This window comes from Cajanus cajan, chromosome 4 (genome assembly GCF_000230855.2).
Source record: "Cajanus cajan strain Asha chromosome 4, NIPB_CcT2T_4, whole genome shotgun sequence".
Classification (NCBI taxonomy): domain Eukaryota; kingdom Viridiplantae; phylum Streptophyta; class Magnoliopsida; order Fabales; family Fabaceae; genus Cajanus; species Cajanus cajan.
The window spans coordinates 6393704-6412644 of NC_138520.1; the positions used below are offsets into that span (position 1 = coordinate 6393704).

Consider the following 18941-nt stretch of genomic DNA (forward strand, 5'->3'; position numbering starts at 1 on the left):
GTAATAAAATCAAAAGTTAGAATCACAATAACATGTCGTACGGCTGTTTTCATATTTTATTTTAAACAATAATTTTTTTTATAAGTTTAAGCAACTAATATATTTTAAAGAATTTTTTTATATATAATTATTTAAAATGAATAAATAAATTATAATAGAATAATATATATGTCATACATGTCCAGTTTTAATAAATAATAATCTTTCAATAGTCTTAAAAGTGAATCCCTATTTTATAAAGACAAAATCCGTTACTTTCGGTAAAATCTGAAACGCACATCAAACAAGATAGATTACTTTTAGAAGGGAAAATAAAAAATAAAAATTCAAGAAGCATTTCTTGAAACGAAACCAAAATTATTATTAAAAAAGGTTAAAATATGATGGCAAACTTATAATTTTTAAAAAATATATCAATCAAATATACTTTCTAAAATTTTAAATTGGAAATAAAAAAGATGAGCACGATATCTGATAAGCATAATACTTAAAATTCGATTAAAAAAACTACAATAAATAAAATCCTTAACAATCAATAAAATAGTAACAGTATTTTATTAAAATACATTAATTAAACTGAATTTCTTTGTCAAAAATATTTTATTACAAAAGATAAAATCTAATCTTTGAGTCAAGACATTATTTTTAGAATAGTAGTAGTGTTTTTTTAAATACATTAATTGAACTCATTCTTTTATCATAAAAAAGAAAATCTAATATTTTATTCGATAGATTATTTTTAGAATAACAACATATGGACAATAACTCCTATCATATTATATTTAAAAGGTGGAACATGATTAATAAATAACTTTTTTTTTTTAAATACATGATTAGAAATTCAATTATATTATTGTATAAAATAGCTATTATTAGAAGAGATAAGTTTTTTAATGAATTTTAGTATGTTAGATGATTATTTTCTGATTTTCACATGTGAAAACATTAGTTAATCGACAAAAACTTATGTCACGCCACTCTTTATATATATATTTTTTATCATTTTATTTATTATATTTATTAATATGGAAGAGAGCTAAACATTAAAAAAAAAGAAGAAATTGTTATATAATGTATTATTTTTTGAACTTGATTAAATATTTTGTTTTAAAAACGTGAAGGAGTATGTTATAAAAGAAATGTACTAGAAGTGACATTGTTGTGGTGGTGTGTGGAAAAGCGAAAATGAAAAGGGATTGTTAGTGTGAAGAGACATTTGGACACTTGGCGCATCCAGCAGCCCCTTACAAGAAGCAACGCAGCCAACCAAGTCTCAAGTCTCAACTCTCATCATACCAAATCAGGAATACCTAAGTAACATAAAATAAATACCAAACCTAAGGTAAATGCAGATTTCTTCATTTTTCTTCCTCAATTCTTATCCTCCCTTAAGACACGCAGCCACCAATTCTCAGCCTTATCATGTTACCTTGTGGATACTTGCTAGCAGTTTACTAGGGTTCAAATTTACCTATTTCAATTAGGATCCCAACTCATCTTATTTTTACACTCTAAGTTACAATTTCTACATAGATGTAAATTTATGAGACAATCCAACTGTATCACACTCACATAGATTCAACACTTTTTTATTTTATTCTACCGAGCTCAGTTATAGTCTTTGTTCTTTTTTTTCTATTTTCTAGGTTTTAATTTGGATGTAAATAGTTTGTATCCTACATAATCGATTATTTATCTGAATTTATTGGTAGAAAATTAGAAATCGGATTGTTGTTAATTTTGGTGTGGAGGAAGAGGGGAATTGAGATTTGGATTTGGATCAGGTTGTGATTGTCTTTGCTTGCTCAGATTTCCGGCATGAACTTCAAGGGCTTCGGGAATGAGGCCGCCGGCGGCGACGGCGGCGGCGGCGGAGGGAGGGCGGCGGGGAGCTTCTCCCTGGCGCGGCAGCCGTCGGTGTACTCGCTGACGTTCGACGAGTTCATGACCAGCATGGGAGGTTCGGGGAAGGACTTCGGGTCGATGAACATGGACGAGTTGCTGAAGAACATTTGGACCGCGGAGGAGGTTCAGACAATGGCGTCGGCGGGGGTCGCCGCCGACGACGGCGGCGCCGGAGTGAGCCACCTGCAGCGGCAGGGGTCGCTGACGCTGCCGCGGACGCTGAGCCAGAAGACCGTGGATGAGGTTTGGAAGGACATTTCGAAGGAGTACGGTGGGCACGGTGGGCCCCACTTGGCGCAGACGCAGCAGAGACAGCCAACGCTGGGAGAGATGACGTTGGAGGAGTTTTTGGTCAGAGCTGGGGTTGTTAGAGAAGATGCCAAGCCAAACGACGCCGTTTTTATGGATCTGGCTCGTGCAGGGAACAACAACGCTCTGGGGTTGGGGTTTCAGCAGATGAACAAGGTTGCTGCTGCTACCGGTTTGATGGGTAACCGGTTGAGCAATGATCCTCTGGTGGGTCTTCAGTCTCCTGCTAACTTGCCATTGAATGTTAATGGGGTGAGATCTTCCAATCAGCAGCAGATGCAGAGTCCACAGTCCCAACAGCATCAGCAGCAGCAGCAGATATTTCCCAAGCAGAGTGCTATGTCTTATGCAGCAGCTCAGATGCCTCAGGGAATGGTGAGGGGTGGGATGGTGGGGCTTGGTGGGGATCAGGGTTTGAGTGTGCAAGGTGGAGGGATTGGTATGGTTGGTTTGGCACCTGGGTCTGTTCATGTTACTACTGGCTCTCCTGCTGCGAACCAGATGTCCGGTGATAAGATGGCGAAGAGCAATGGTGATACCTCTTCCGTGTCCCCGGTTCCTTATGTCTTTAACGGTGGCCTGCGAGGGAGGAAGAGTGGGGGAGCGGTGGAGAAGGTGATTGAGAGGAGGCAGAGAAGGATGATAAAGAATAGAGAATCAGCTGCCAGGTCGCGGGCTCGCAAGCAGGTGAATTTTTTCTCTACTATCCTAAATTTAGCTAACATTGTTCTCTTGCATTTGCTCATTCTAATGAACACTTAATTGGATACAAGAAGACAGATTTAATTACTCTAGTTAGAGCATATGAACATCAAATGATTGTATTGCTTTTATCCTGTGTACGGGTATATGAGAGGTTATGTCATGAGTGCTTAATTTAATTAGCTTATTTGGATAAGTTTCGGCCTGCATGAAGCATGTTAAAAGATGCTAAAAAGAGCTCTAGCAGAGTCATAAGCTACTTTCACAAGCTCAATCAAACCCCTTTAATTTTCTGTTTAAATGCCTAAATGATAAGATGAGCCAAAATAAGCTCGATAAGAAGCTCTTCCAAATGCTTCCTTAGTCTCCTTTTACTAAAGTGGATGAAAACTCCTGTTTGTTTGTAACTTATCTTTGGTCTTGCAACCTCCATTTATTGGTCTTAGATAGTCAAATGCCTGCCGTTGCAGACTGTAGATTTTACTTCCAGTAACAGAAAGGAGAGAGCAGTTTCTCTGTTACTGTAACCTTTTTCGTGAAAATATACCACAATTTTCTATTAACAGGGTTTAGTGATATATACAATCTTTTATAAAATCAAAAGAATATGATGACGAGTTGCGTCATGTTATTACTTTACTAATAGTAAATACTGCTCGGCCATTGACGTTCTGCTTTTATCCTCTGTGAACATGCTGTATACCATGAAAGATTATGCAGCAGAATGGTAATATGATAGCGATCTGACATGATGAAAGGTGAAAGATTTTGAGAAGTTACAGTCATGAGAAGTTGTAAAGATCCAGGTTTTTACAAGGTAATTGAACAGCTGATTAGGAAACATCACTAGCAGTTGGATCATCATAAAATCCACAGAAGCATATAATAAGTAAATATGTATTACCTTACCTTGTAAATGGATTTTAGTGGGGACATAACGTGGGAAGGAAGTGCAGATGGAATTTTGTTATATGTATGAAGTTATCAGCTGAAAAATTCAGTCTCACATTTTTATTTTCATTTATTTCAGGCTTATACCATGGAATTGGAAGCAGAAGTTGCTAAATTAAAAGAGGAGAACCAAGAACTTCAGAAGAAACAGGTAATTTTGGCTATTGCCACATGTCACATGCAGACACAGTTGCACACATGTATTTGAATTTATGGCTAAGTTCAGTCACATAACCTGATTGATATTTATTTGGGTACTGCAGGAAGAAATCATGGAAATTCAGAAAAATCAGGTTAGTTTGGCTTTTGGTTTTGTTTTTTTCTTATACAGGATTTTTTTACTCCTTTTTTAGTTTGCAGTCATTGCATGCATTTGTGTTCACCTTAATTATATACAAGTCACAACTTGTTCTTGGATCAAGAGCTGTAACCTTTTCATGACTAAATTGGTTAATACATCATGAATCATGGTTTTAGTTTTCTGCTCATAACAACATACTATTTTGTCAGTCCTCAACTAGATAATTTTTTCCCAAAAAAAGTATACTCCAACTAATGGAGGATTTGACAAAGGTCATTCTGATGACAATATTTGGTCACAAGCTATGTCAATCAACACAAGTTGGTGTGCTTGTCATGTTCAACGTGTGATGAATGAGGTGGTTTGTTTGGTGCAAAATGGTGATATGATGATATACCTGCTTTGAACTACCACCTAATTTAGGTTCTTCCGTTAATTATGTCATGCCATTACTTATTAAAATAAGTGTTTCAGTTCATTTTTATTTGATTAAATATCTATCAATGTATTTTCTGTAAGGATGGCCTTTGCATTTGTAGTGCTTTTCTCTAGTTATGAGCCTTTGTCTCTCCTGACATGTTTTTTCTTCTGTCTTGTACTTCCTCGATGATTGAATTGATTTGATGACCATTTTATGTAAAGCTAGTTCGAAATATGTTTTAATTTATATCATATAACTGAACTGAAAACCCTGTTCAACTAGTAATTATGTATTTTACATTAGTATCACGTGAGAGGCCACATAAGAGAAAGATATATTAGCAATCCAACGTTGATGCACATGCTTTTTTGAGGTCATATATTTTTAATTATGTAAACTAGTTACGGATCAGTTCCTATGTATTATGCCCAAAATGTTTTTTTGGATTAACCTGTAGCTGATTGGGATTGTATTTTCTTTGTTTTTTGGGTGGGTGGGTTAAATTTTGTTACGTTTCTTTTATTCTTTGTAACTGTAACCGGGTTGAGGAGTGTTTTAGGAATTTCCTGAACTAAGAAGTCTATGATTTTCCTTATAGAGAAATTCCAATTATGAGTGGTGCATGTACTTCTGTTTATATTCCTTGTTGGATATTTATATCCAACACACAATTCTAATTTTTCGTCATATTAGCCTGTTAAGCCTCAAATTTCCAATTCTTTTGATGAGTGCAGTATGAGTGATTATGAACTAGCGAATGTCACATTGGCAAATTCTTTTTTGATGAATGTATTTCATCTGCATCGTTGTGTTAATATATGACTATTTGCACTCTTTCCAAATCAATGAAATCATATAAAGCTGAAACATACGATTTTCAAACTCAAACCCACTACTTCCATTTAAATGCAAGATTTGCATGTAAATTTATTAATGGATATTGGTCTGTACATGTGTGGCTTCCTTACAGACCTGTATTGCATCAGATTGTATTTCTATTCTTCCTGTAAAAAAAAGGTGATACATGAAGTGCAGGCTACATTTATAGTTTTCTGTCATTACAATTTGATGCAACCTTAGTAATGAATTTCCTGGCATTTGGTAACATTGCAGGCTAAGGAAATGATGAATTTGCAACGAGAAGTGAAGAGAAGACGCCTAAGACGAACACAAACTGGTCCGTGGTAGATTGAAGATTGTACTATGATTGCACCATTAAAATATATGTACATAGTTATAAAAACGTATTCTGCTGTAGATTGAGGCTCTGGTAGTTTAGGGATTAGCACTTGATTCGACGTCTTACTTCTCTTTTGAACACATGTTAGGGAGCGTATGCAATGCATGGTACCATGAGAATATGTTTCAGCACATTTCTCGCCACCATTGGTTAGACAATCTTCTTGTGCAGTAGCACTTTCGCTGAATTTGATTCGGTGAGAGGCATTCTATGTCCATTATATGAACTTATCTTCATTCGCAATAGTTTTTTAGACTAGTCATTTGCAAGTAGGATAATTCATTGGATTAGGTCAATTCAATGAATTTGATAATCTCAATTGAATTTATTAAATTAGTTTGGATTTTTTTTTTGTTCTGGTCTAATTTGAATCAAATCAATTAATTTTGATGTTGATTGGTTTGAATATTAAATTTATAAATTTAAAATTCAAACCAAATCAATTAATTTATATATTATTTATTATTTTTATTTTTAATAATTAATATGTATGTATTATTTTGATTATTTTGAAGACAATTTTGTATTATAACATGTAGATTTTTTTCATTATTTTTTCAAATACCTAAAGAAATCAAGAATTATATTGTAAAATACTAAATGTCATTTTTACATTTTGTAGTGTATTTAAAATTTTTAAGTAGATTAAGAAACGAAACAAGAGGACATATATTACAAATATGTAAGTTTAGTTAATTTTTGACGATATATTAATTTAGTTAATATTGAAAATTTGTTTACTTCGAGAAAAATAATTATTTTTTAATTTTTTTTTTTAAAAAATCATTTGATATCTAATGACTTGAATCAAATTAACTCAATCAACATTGGATTGGTTCGAATTGGGATAAGAAAAAAATTTATGAAATTTGAACCAATTTAAACCAATTACTGGATTGAATTTTCATCCAAACTTGTATCACTGTATTCTAGTTTAGTGTTGTATGTTGGGTGAGTTTGAGAAGGTTTCTAGCTCAAGGTGCAAAATTGATCTTAAAAAGAGGAAGTATAAAAGGTTTCTTTTGAGAATCGAGTCTTATAAGCTCAATTTCTTAGAAATCATAGAGAGAGGATAGGGTGAGAAGTTCTAGTGACTAAGTCTTCCTCTTGTTGTTGTTATTCTTCTTCTTCTCTTAGATTCTTAGGAACCTTAGAGTTGTGATCTTGTTGCTTGTGGTGATTCAAAGCTACTTGAAGTTGAGAATCTAAGTTTGGGTGGTTGTGGAGCTAGTAAAAGCGTGAAGTTCTTCCTTCTCCTCTTCCTTGCTTTCGATTTACTTGGAGTCGAGGTAACGAAAGCTAGACTAGATTCTTGTTATATTGTTGGGCTAATTGTGCTAATTTGACTGTTGATTTTGGTTGCAATTGCTTGGATGAATTACATGATCTAACTTAGAATTGTTTTGGGCCTTTGGGTTTTGGTTCCCAAGTGAAGAAATTGGTGGAATGGATTTATCTTTTGTTGCATGCGTGATTTGAACTAGGATTTGAGTTATAAATGATGTATTTGAATGAAACATTACAATTGCATGCTTGTGTTGGTTGGTTTTCAGGTGGATGAGGCAATTTTTGAAGTCTGCAAGTACAATTTCTAATATGATATTAGGCGTGCCTTTATGGTGTTAGGCCTAGTTCAAACAAGAGGTCTATATCTTGATCACGTCGGACGCCGGATTGGTGGGATCGGGTGTGAGAAGAAAGACTCGTCTCAGGTTAGGATGGTGACAAATGTAGTGTGAATGACGCCAAGTGTGAAAGCATTAGAAAGTCTTTGACTTAGTGATGTTGAGTCCCAAATTAGGTGACGCCAAGTGTGATCAAGGTAGAGGCTCTTTGCCTAGATGACGCCAAGCATGGTGAGATGACGTCGAGCGCGAGTCAAGTAGATGCTCTCTGTTTAATATGAGGTTAGCGCATGGATTTTTCCATGCTCTTTGTTCAAGGGTTCCCTAGCTTAGTCACATCGTGCGTGGGTTGAGTGACGTTGAGTGTGAGTGAGGCAGAGAGTTTCCTACCTTAGTGGCACTCAATGCGAGATAAGTTGCATCTGCCACGAGTAGTTTTGATGATACATGATGTTTGATGAGTGAATTGATGAACATGAATAGAGTAGTTGAGCCTATTACATGTTGTATGATGAATGTTGAGTTTATATATATTAATCTGTGATGATATATGTAGATGTTGTATGATGTTTTTGGATGATGAGCATTGATATGCTTTGTGAGATTTATATGCTATAATTGCATGATTGATGTGTGGATAGACATTGATATGCTATTATCGAATAAGTTGTTGAGCATTGGTATGATAATTATGATTGATGTGATTTAATTGCTATATGCATTGACCTGAGGTAGTATATATAGATAATGTATGTTAAGGTGTTGATATTGAGAATGTTGTAGGCATTAAAGCATGTTGATTGGCTTAAGACTAGAAGAGAGAGTGTTGTTTGAAAGTTGAAGATTCCATATAGGGAATCTTGTTTTGACGCTCTTGGAGGCCAATTGTTGAAAATCCTCCTTGAGTAGATGTGAAACTCTTGGAGTAGATTTTGTTAAGTCTCCTCTAGGTCCTTAGTTAATATGAAGTAAAGTATGAAGTTGAGGACTGTCACCCTTAACTGATGACTAGAAAGGTTGCATGGTTCCTTGTGAATAGTTAGTAGGCTAACTCCATATGTGACTTGATAATGTATGTCAAGATTGTGGTATGCCTATACCCAACTATACTAATCCTGGTGGTGGAATCGAACTTTCCTAATATAAGTAACGACGCCTTACAAATGAGAGGTATGGATTAGTATCCCATTTTAGTTGTTGATCCAGCAAGTGCATTGGGCATGAAAGCAATCGGGTTGGTTCTGTGGGGTTAAGCCACTTTGATTGTTTTAAAGTATTAGGATATCTTCATAGGTGAATGTGTGATGACACATTAGATGTGATGTTTACATATGATGTGGTATGAGTTGATAGTGTTCATATGCATGGTGTGAATGCCTTGATGGATGGTATTATTGTGGTGAAGGTTTGAATTTGCTTCGAGTGTTTAGCTTTCAAAGATGTTGGTGTTGTGTGGTTTGGTGAATGTTGTGGACCATGTGATGTGTTTTTGGTTGGTTTACATGTTGGTGAGTAGTATAGATGTTCCTTCCTATACTTGTATATTTTTTAAATCTAGTTTATCCTTACATATTTTTTTTTTTTGTGGTTTGAACTACAATAATCATGATTTTTATGGAAGTAGGGTTAGAATTAACTAAAAAGAGCTTTTGGAGTTGCAGTGAGACCATGTTATTGGCGATGTAGTCATGTTATTGATTATGTAATCAACGACTACTTTTGTTGGTCTGTGTAGATATTGCTTGACCGACAACTTACAAGTTTTATATTATGTATTTATTGGATTCTTGTATATATATTTGTATAATTATTTTAACTATATATATATACATATATATCTTCATATTATGATTATATAATATTTAGTAGTTACCACTAGAAATAGTTAATTTATAAATGTGATAATCATGATGAATTGTTACAAACTCCAAACCAATCCGACCCGTGAATACTCCTATTTGTGTGCTACAGAGACCTCCCATTTTATCATTTGCATCAAGAATAATGCAATATTCACAAATTTTATTATCTTATAAAGAAAGTATTAAATAAAAAATAATACATTTAATATTTTGAGAATATAAAACATAGTATTTAACATTTATCATGAGAAAGAAGTAGGACAATAGTCTAAAAAGATTTAAAATAAAAGTTAATAATTCATACATTACGAGTGTAAAGTTTTTTACACTGACAATCAATCATATCTTTTAAATTATTTTATTTTATTTTTATTTCATTAAATAAATAACTGACATGATACTATTAAAAAATATTATTAGTTGCCAGTATAAATTTTTTTTACACTAATAGTGCATAGGTAATTATCTCTTAAAATAATTTATACGTCAATGAAGAGTGAGACACATTTTCGACTCTCAGGGAGAGCGTATAATACATGTTCTTTAGGTGGGTGAAGTAATTAAGTGCCTGTCTGGTGGACGTTACCACCACTTGATCCATATCTAAGTTGAAGCAACAGTTTTAGCTTCTGCATATACGTTGATAGTTGACGTGAAAAGTAGGCCTACACTTGAGTCACGAATGTGTGTCCAAACGCAAGTAAACCAAACTATGTGTGGCTGTAACCTTATTTTAAAATTCTTGATATTTAAGTTTAATGAAGATAGATTAAGGCGTATTTTATAAATATAAAATATTAAAAAAGTATTATTTGTGCAACAAATTGTATTGATATGACGGAAGAGATAAAGACAAAAAAAATGTATAAATTTGTTGTGAGTTGTATGAATAACATGTCTCATTGATGTATTTAGTTATAAGATATAAATGTAATTTGTTGTTTGTTGAAGCATTTTTTAAATAAATTGTAACTTTGTAAGTGCAATTTTTTTTAAAGATGAAATCTAATTATATAAATAGGGATAGTAGTAATAAACAAGACGTGAAATTTATAAAACATCGATAATAACTATTAGTCATTAAATCTCTAAATTCAAGGATTTATCAATTTTAATCTCAAGATTTCTCATTTTGATTCCTAACTGTAATAACTATTAGTCAGCTCGGTCCATAATTTTCATATGCATCAATTAATTAATTAATTTATTATCATACAAGACTAAAAAGGTAATAATAAGATGCAGACTTTGTAAATACTATCTTAATTAATTTTACCCTTAACTGTCTCTACTATTAGGAATCAAAGCAGACCAATGATTATCAAAATAAAAACCAAATTAATGATAAATGTTAAATTTGTAGATTAAGGTGCCAAATTCTGTAATGAATCAAATTAACCCTAATTTTAAGGAAATATTGGTAATTATTAAAATTAGAGACTACAGTTACGTTTATTTCAAGTTATTAACTTGTATTTTTTATATTAACACTTTCAAAAATATAATAACGAAAATGACATACTTGAATGTTTTAAAAACAAAAAAAGTTTAATTAATATTAAAAAAATAAAAGAAGAATCTAGAAAAAATCAAAAAGAAAATAAAAGTTATATATATATATATATATATTAAATAACACCGATATAACTTTTATCAATTATTATACTACATAATAACTTTATATTAAATAATTTTTTTTCAATCCAATAGTATACCTTTTGTAAGAATGTTAAATGTTCAAGAATAAGATTTTAATCCTATAACAAACAATAAAAAATAATCCCTATTCATATATTTTTTAAAATATAATAAAATAACTTGAAACAAATACCTTTTTTAAGTCTATTTCCTTTTATAATTTAGAGAATTATAATTTCAAGTACTAATTTCACACATACGTAATCTAAACCAACATAAATACAATCAGCCTGATTTTGCATTTTAGTTCCACGAAGGTGCGCGTTACAACGCAGCATAGCTGTACGAGTAGAGACGTTTTGATTGATTAATTGAGCCTTCAAAGAGTAAATCAAATGCTTAATGGCTGAATTGAATTATACAGCAGGCTAGCACTCCCCAGGAAATCACTCTGCGCTATAAACTACAATCAAACTCAAGCTCCTAAGACAATAAATTATAAGTAAAATCCTAGTGCTTAAAGATTACAATAATATCTAATGCAACAACCAACTAGTTGTAATAATGCCCTTAATCCTTAAAAATTCCGCTAACAGGAAAACATCTGGTCTTTGCAAGGGATTCCACCCATGATGTCTGCTCCAAACTGAACCTCAACTAGCTGCTTTTGCCAGAACGTAGATCATAATAAAAATGAATCAAGTAATCATCAGCTGAAATGACCCCTTCAAAATCAAATTTGGATCCTCTCCATTTCTAGTCATCCATTTCTTCATTATAGTTTTGAGTGTATAAATGAGATAAATATTTTTCGTGATAAAAATTTAATGTCATTTATACACTCCAAAGACAAGAAATGGAGAGGATCTTAACTCTTCAAAACCTCTCAGTATCTCGCCAGTTTTTTGGTTGTAAGTCAAGAACAATGATGTCCAATGGTTGGCTGAACGCGTATTACAGATGTACAATGTCCTTATCCTTGCAATAATAGTAAAGCTGAGCACCATTTCCATAGCATCCATTTGTCACCTCCACAGCTGAACATTACTACTTGGGACAATTTGGGGGGACGTCTTCACATGAGATCATTATTGTGATCCTTTCCATTGAAAGAACCGTACAGGAACCTACCATTATTAGGGACGGCTAGAATTGAAGTTCATGTCTTTCCAGGATATCATCTTTCTGCGGTCCCGTCCTCTAAAAGATCTACCCAGGAATCTACCATTAACAGGCTTGCATAAGCCAACATCAACCACGGAAGTACAATTTGTCCTTTCAGATGATGGAGACGCCTCATCCAAATAATAGTCGAACAACATAGCGAGACAACTCACTTGATGAGCCAATATATAATTTTGTTGATCGACAGGTAGCATCCTTATTATGTGCAGATTGACCTACAATTTATAAAGGGAAGCACAAATAGAGACCATGAGTAGGAGAGAAAGATCAAGAAATAGGTAAACTTGCATGATGCAGAGATTTTATGTGTTTTTCTCCTCTTTTCTATTTTACTTTTTTTTCTTTTGCTTATGATTTTAACGGGGAACAGTGGGGGGATGGGTCACAGTTTTCTATCATGAACATATAGTCACATGTGGTTCTAAGAAGCTAAATTATTGGTATGCAACTATGCATTACCGTCATATGATTCCCATTCCTTGAAGAATCATATTCACACAAGACAGTCTAATAAATTTAATGCAGTGAAACATCTTGAGCGATCAGTTACTCACCTCTGCTTCCATTGCACGAAGTTCATTGTACCATTCTAATCCTGTCCCATCATGGTTTTCCCCAGAGGATATACAGCAAATACTCAATGCAAAAAGAGGAGGCCTTAAAGGATATTCCATGCTGATCTTGATCTATCAAAAACATAAAAGCATAGATGAAAATGCCAATAGATCACTGAATTCAACTGGGTAGATAAAGAACAAGCTTTTATTTACCTTGGCTTCTAAATTCACATTGCTCTCATCAGCAGTGATTTTTCTGCAAAGAACTAGGCGAAATTCCCTGAGCCCATAATCCATCCATGACACGGACTTTCTGGATAATATATTTTCATGTTCTTGTTCAATCTGTGCTGGCTCATCAAGATCACTTTCAATATCCAACAAGAAATCAGAACTATCATCAAGTTTTTTGAAACTCTGTGACCTGATTTTATTGAGTGGAGGAATGATACTTTTTGAAATTAAGTTCAGTTGTGTGGAATGGTCAAGCTTAGACATGTTAGGAAGCAACGTTGGAAGCTCCCCATCTTCTGTTATACTCTCCAGTTCTGCTTTTGTGGCACCAGATCGTTCATTTATATCAGCATCCATTGGTTCCTGAACATGCTCCTCTTTATCTACGACAGCAGGAGATGAGGATTCTCTAGGGACAGGTGGAACTCTTACAGGTGACCAACTATCCAAATTACACAGAGGAGTGTGCAAAGCCCACGGAACACTTTTGCAGGACAGATGAGGCCACTCAAGCTTTGTCAGAGATTCTAGCTGTTCCCTGTAAGCCAGTGAAAGAATTCAACAAAGTTGAACTTAAGTGTGCCCAACCACATCGATAAGCAAGATAATCAGAGATTCTCGAAAATAGAATGGAATTTTACTGAACATAGGTTTTGCACAACCAGAATTCACAATGGGGAGCCAAACAAAGAAACAATACTAAGGCATCAATAACAACTTTCGGTTGATCAAATTATGGTATTTATCTTAACTGAATATCAAGAAATGCCCTTCACAATCTAAAACTGTAAATATACTAGAAAAGTGACTCACAGAAGAGCCAACTGAGCTTTTCTTCTTGCACGGATTCTCTGCAGAACTGTCAGTACTCGGTTCTGCTGACGATATAGTGAAAGACCAGATATAACATTTTCATTCTTGACCGCTCCATCATTGTCTGTAAGAATCAAGGGAGACACCTCAGGCAAGAAATCAATCCCTGCAAGGTGCTGAGCCCATTTGTAAGGACGTGAAGTTCTTTGTGTATCGAATGTTTTAGCATCCTGAACAATGAGTTTGGCTGACTGTATCGCCATTCAAATAGAAATAAATAGCATATAAATAAGTTAGAGAATAGATGAAAGATGTGCAGAGAAAAAAGAACAAGCCAATAAACGTGTAAAGAAGACAGCAAAACCTGGTGAGGAAGCTCAAGACCCGTATCATTAGGGAACAAATTGCACAAGATGTCATTCTCTGGACCATCATTAGATCCTTCTATTCCAACGCATACAACATTCAACTTCACCATGTACTCAAACCTTAGAGTAATGAGTTTTGCAGAGTTAGGACCAGAAGTCTCATCTTCATACAGATGGATAATGATTTTAAGTGGATGAGCTTGAAATATTCCACCCTGATCAAGGCTATCCTTGACTTGAACCCTCCTTGGCCTTTTCCTCCGTCTCTGACCATCTTCTTCTTCATCAGGAGCATCATCTTCCAATTTGGAACTATCAGCGGTAGAGGACATGTCTGAGTAATAGAACATCATAGTGAATCCTTAAATTTTCCATTTTGGTTCAGTGCAAACAACAGAGATCAATTTGAGCACTTGGTATTAGATATTCCAAAACCAAGTCAGGCACATGAATAGAAATATTGCAAATATTTAATCATCAATTAAAATAAGCCAAGGAAACATGAACTGAAAACCATTAATAAACATGACATATGGAAGTACTTCAATACTGATAATAGACTTTCTTTCCTTCATTTGTATGCATTGTTAGTTTTAAAACAAATGATAGTTTTTAAGATCTAACAATGTCCTGAAAAATATTATTGGAGTGAAGTTCTGGTTTAAAGTTGAATCATAGAAAAGATAATGCTCATAGTTATAAATTATAATCCTGTGTCCGTGGATATGCTGCCAGCTGCAATAGTACTGATAACATAGATTCAATCCAGATAATGCTAAAATTCACATATCAACTCTTAATTACCGGTGTCCTTGTGAGCTTGTTGACGAGCAAAAGCTTGAGCATCTTTCAGGCTTCCTACAATCTCCAGATCAATGGGTTCTCTAAAGGCCTCCTTTTGAGCCAACAGTTGTGAGTAGATCACATAAAGGGCTGGAGGAAGCAACTCTGCCGAATGGTGCTGCTTTAATCTCTTTGTATGATGAAGCCCTAGCTGGTTTTGTACTGGCAAGGAAGCCTTCTTAAGAGACTTGAGATGTGAAGGGAGACTTGTCAGGAACTTCTTTCGGTTTGAAATAGTCTCCAAAAGAATTTTCTTTTGTTGTTCCAGTTTCTCGTGAAGTTTGCAGAGTTCTTTGCGCTGATACAAAATTGCAAATAATAATCATAAGCATATCTTGTCAAATTTACAAGAAAAATTCAAAGAATGCAGCTTATTAAAGGGTTCTATTATTCTCACCCTAAGTTTAGATGAGTGAAAATAGAGAAAAATAAAATGGAGAAAAAAGCAATACACTAGAAACATTTCACCCCCAAGTTGCAGTGAAATTTGGGGAAACCTTTTTATTTACTTTTTTTTGTTTTAGTTTTTTAAAAATTAAATATTCTTTTATAAAACACATAAATAATTTTATGCCAAGAAAAATTAATACAGTAAAAATTCTAAGATTTTTAATTATTATAAAAAGTTATTATCAAACTAGCAGAAAGAAATTTCTCTAAATCTTTCCCTCTTACTTTTATTCATCCAACCAATACACCTTTTCTACTTTATTTCTTTGTCCTTCTATTGTTCCTATTTTTTTCTGTCTTGTTTGTCTCCTCAATATTTCATTTTTGGATGCATTTGGGAGAACTTGTTTACCGCTTACTTAGCTTATCTTATGACATAAGAAGCTTACTTAAAAGATTGACTAAAATGACATGACCACACTCATTTAACATGTAAGCACAATATACATGGTTCCATATAGAATCAAATACATACATGTCCTGAAAAACATAGAGGTGCAACAACAAAAGCCTACCTTGTGTTTATCCTACAATCCTTTTTCACTATAAAAGCATTAACTTCTAGCCAAGGTTTTAAAAGCAGTAAACCAGTCCACAACTGAAATTTCAGTCAAAACATAAGATTTTTGCACGCAGCAGCAATTGAGAGTGCTTTTATCCACAATGTCCCACACAATATCAATTATCAAGAGCCACAAAATTATGACTGCAATTTAAAACCTTGCTTCTAGCTTATCAATACAAAATTTATATTGAGGACAGAGGCACGCTAAATAAACTAATGCAATTGAATCCACTACAATAAAAACATATAATTATAATGCACACTTGTGTCACTTCCATCAATTTCATTTGTTCAATCCACCTAATTGCAAATTGTGAAGCACACTCGCTAGGTTAGGATTTTCGCAACAGAGTATCGCAGAGTCACCTGGAATAACTCGAAATTGAGCCTCCTGAGCATGAGATTGTGCGCAGCGTCGCTTGACAAAACGGAGTCCTTGATATCCTGTGGAGCGTCGCGGAAAAACTCCTCCTCGGGAACGAGGTCAATGTCGGGATATTTGGACTTGAAGTCTTTGCAAGCCTTGATTGCCTTCACGTAGTGGCTTTTCTCGTACATAAGGTTGTGAAGCTGCAGCGATGTGAAATCCACGGGAGCCTTGGCACGCTCCGTTTCGGTTTTCACTCTGTCTTCCTCAAGCAAGATATTGCGATTTGCCTGAAAACAAAGGAAGAGAGTCATAAACCCTAGACTAGAGAATAAGAGTTGCGAAATAGAGTACCTGGCGGAGAGTGACGAAGTGCAGGAACATTTGAGTGACGAGATCTCGAAGGTGTTGTTTGGGTTTAGCCTCCTTTTTAATGGAGAGAATATCGGCGACGATGTTCTCAACGGAAGTCTTGCTGGTACGCAGGATTTCGAAGGGCGATTCCTCCAATTTGCGCGGCTCTGAGGATTGTTCATCTTCGTCTACACCACCCATTGGTCCCTCTTCTATTTCACCGTCTTCCATTGATTCTAGACTCTGTCACAACCTAGCCCTAAACCCCTTTCTCTCGAATTATTTCGATTTTGCAAGGCTGCGCTTGAGACTTGAGAGTATGCTCATCAATGTCCCTCGCCAGTCACAGCCACAGCCACCTGGGTTCTTTTGCGGTTTAAGTTTTATTATATTTTCAAAATTAATTAAATGATTAAAAAATGTGTTCACATGCAATAAAACAATTATTTTGCTGTAAAAAAACATTTCATCTAAAATAATAACTGAGGATGGAAATTAAAATAATAATATAAATATTATTTTAGAAGAAAAACATCTTCACAATAGTCATATTCTGCTCAATTACATGATGAAAAAAAAAGGAAGATAAATTAAGTCTATCTACTAAAAAAAGGATTTTTTGAATTTGATTTGTTCAATAAAAAAAATTTGATTTGAAAAATTTTCTTGATGATCTTTGTCTAGGTTAAAAATTTTAAATTATTATTTGAGTGATATATATGAAGTTAGAAGATATTGTTTGTAAAAGAGTTTTTATCAACTACAAAAAATAAATTTTCTACAAATATAATTTGAGGATACATTCAAAAACTTAATCAAATTTGATATTTAAAATATGGGTTGGTTAGAATATAGTCAAAAGGAGGAGTTAACATATTGTTTATATATGAGATCTCATGTTGGGAACATAAAGGTAGTAATGATGTATTCATAACAGGAGGTTTTATAAATTAGAAAGAAAAACAAAAGCGTCAAGTTCCAAGTTCAAATTAGAGGTCCAAATAGTTTTCATAATCAAGCATGAAGGAATTGTCAATATTTGGTGAAACAAAAATAACATATTGAGATTACAAGTTGTAAGTAGTCTAATCAAATTAAAAAGAAATATCAAATTCATTTGACTACAATAGTTGACTGCATTTGATTTTTATTGTGTTAAGGATTAACTTTTCGTGATAATGATAAGTCAATATCCTCAAGTAATAAGGGGAAATTTCTAGACTAAAATCAAGAAGGCAAGAGATACTAGATGGAGCTCGTATTATAGTACATTACTTAGTTTATTTTTCTTTTACAATTCCATGATTGATATGTTTGAAATAGTTAAGGACGATAACATAAGTTTAGAGCAAAAAGGGGAAGCATGTGTTTTATTGAATTCTTTACAAGCTTTTGAATTTATTTTCACCTTGCATTTGATGAAAAATGTTATACCCATTTTTTTTATTATTATTTATTAATGGAATTTTCGTAAATTTTTATAAAGGTATAGGGTGTTTTGGTAATTTGGAACGGGCTGTTTCAAAAGCGGAACGGGCCGTTCCAAGCACAAAAAAATGAACTAGGTTTAAATTTTGGAACGGGCCATTCTGGAGGGAGTACGGGCCGTTCCGGAAGGAGAATGAGCTGTTCTGGATGAGTCCCAGAACGGGTCGTTCTGGTTTTGGAACGGGCCGTTCCAGTTCAAAAATTTGCGTAGATTTAAAGGGCCCAGAACGGGCGTTCCACTTTTGGAACGGGCAGTTCCGGGTTAGGTCGGCAGAAGTCTATAAATAGGGGGCTGGGGTTGAGAAATGGAGAATCTGAGAGAAGGACATCCTAGAGAGAGAAAGAGGAGAGAGAGAGAAAGAAAGAGAGAAGAGGGGAAAGAAAAGAGGAGAGAGAGGAAGAGAAATCCAGAGAAGGAAGTTCTGTTAGAGTGAAGAAAAGAGGAGGGAGAGGAGAAGGTTCTGCCCTAGTTTCGATTCCTATTTATCCAAGTAAGGGTAGTACTTATAAGACTTAATCTAGTATGTATGAGCATGATAGGGGTAGTATAACTTTTAATATGCTATTTTGTTTATATGAAGATTGTCATTTGTTTAATTTGATGGTTGTTTTAGGTGTTTAATTATTTATATTATTATATTGAATGATTTGGCATGGTTATGGAAAAGTTTGTATGTAATTATGGAATATGCTATGTATGTGTGGTTTGGAAAGCTAATAGAACTTAGAGGAGTAAGGTTATGGTATGGATTAGATCTCTTGG

At 34.1% G+C, this 18941-nt stretch overlaps 2 protein-coding genes across 4 annotated transcripts; one reads left to right on the forward strand and one right to left on the reverse strand.

Annotated features, from left to right (window-relative positions):
• Positions 1–1154: 1154 nt before the first annotated feature.
• On the forward strand, positions 1155–6182 carry ABF2 (abscisic acid responsive elements-binding factor 2). Of its 3 annotated transcripts, none has more exons than XM_020363132.3 (5): positions 1155–1342; positions 1785–2901; positions 3947–4018; positions 4131–4160; positions 5703–6182. In XM_020363132.3, the coding sequence occupies exons 2-5, from the start codon at positions 1819–1821 to the stop codon at positions 5775–5777; spliced, it is 1260 nt and encodes a 419-aa protein (XP_020218721.1). In that variant the 5' UTR covers positions 1155–1342; positions 1785–1818; the 3' UTR covers positions 5778–6182. The 3 variants fall into 3 exon arrangements, 2 of the variants coding, with proteins under 2 accessions (XP_020218721.1, XP_020218722.1); XM_020363133.3 differs by having other exon boundaries at positions 1810–2901; XR_002240074.3 differs by lacking the exons at positions 1155–1342; positions 4131–4160; positions 5703–6182 and adding an exon at positions 3628–3733 and having other exon boundaries at positions 1349–2901; positions 3947–4019.
• A 5143-nt stretch (positions 6183–11325) lies between these two features.
• LOC109802102 (THO complex, subunit 5) lies at positions 11326–17064 on the reverse strand. The gene is made up of 8 exons (XM_020363316.3): positions 16691–17064; positions 16336–16626; positions 14916–15252; positions 14108–14445; positions 13744–13994; positions 12910–13468; positions 12694–12825; positions 11326–12354 (listed from the first exon to the last, which is right to left on the reverse strand). The coding sequence occupies exons 1-8, from the start codon at positions 16919–16921 to the stop codon at positions 12091–12093; spliced, it is 2403 nt and encodes an 800-aa protein (XP_020218905.1). The 5' UTR covers positions 16922–17064; the 3' UTR covers positions 11326–12090.
• Positions 17065–18941: the final 1877 nt, after the last annotated feature.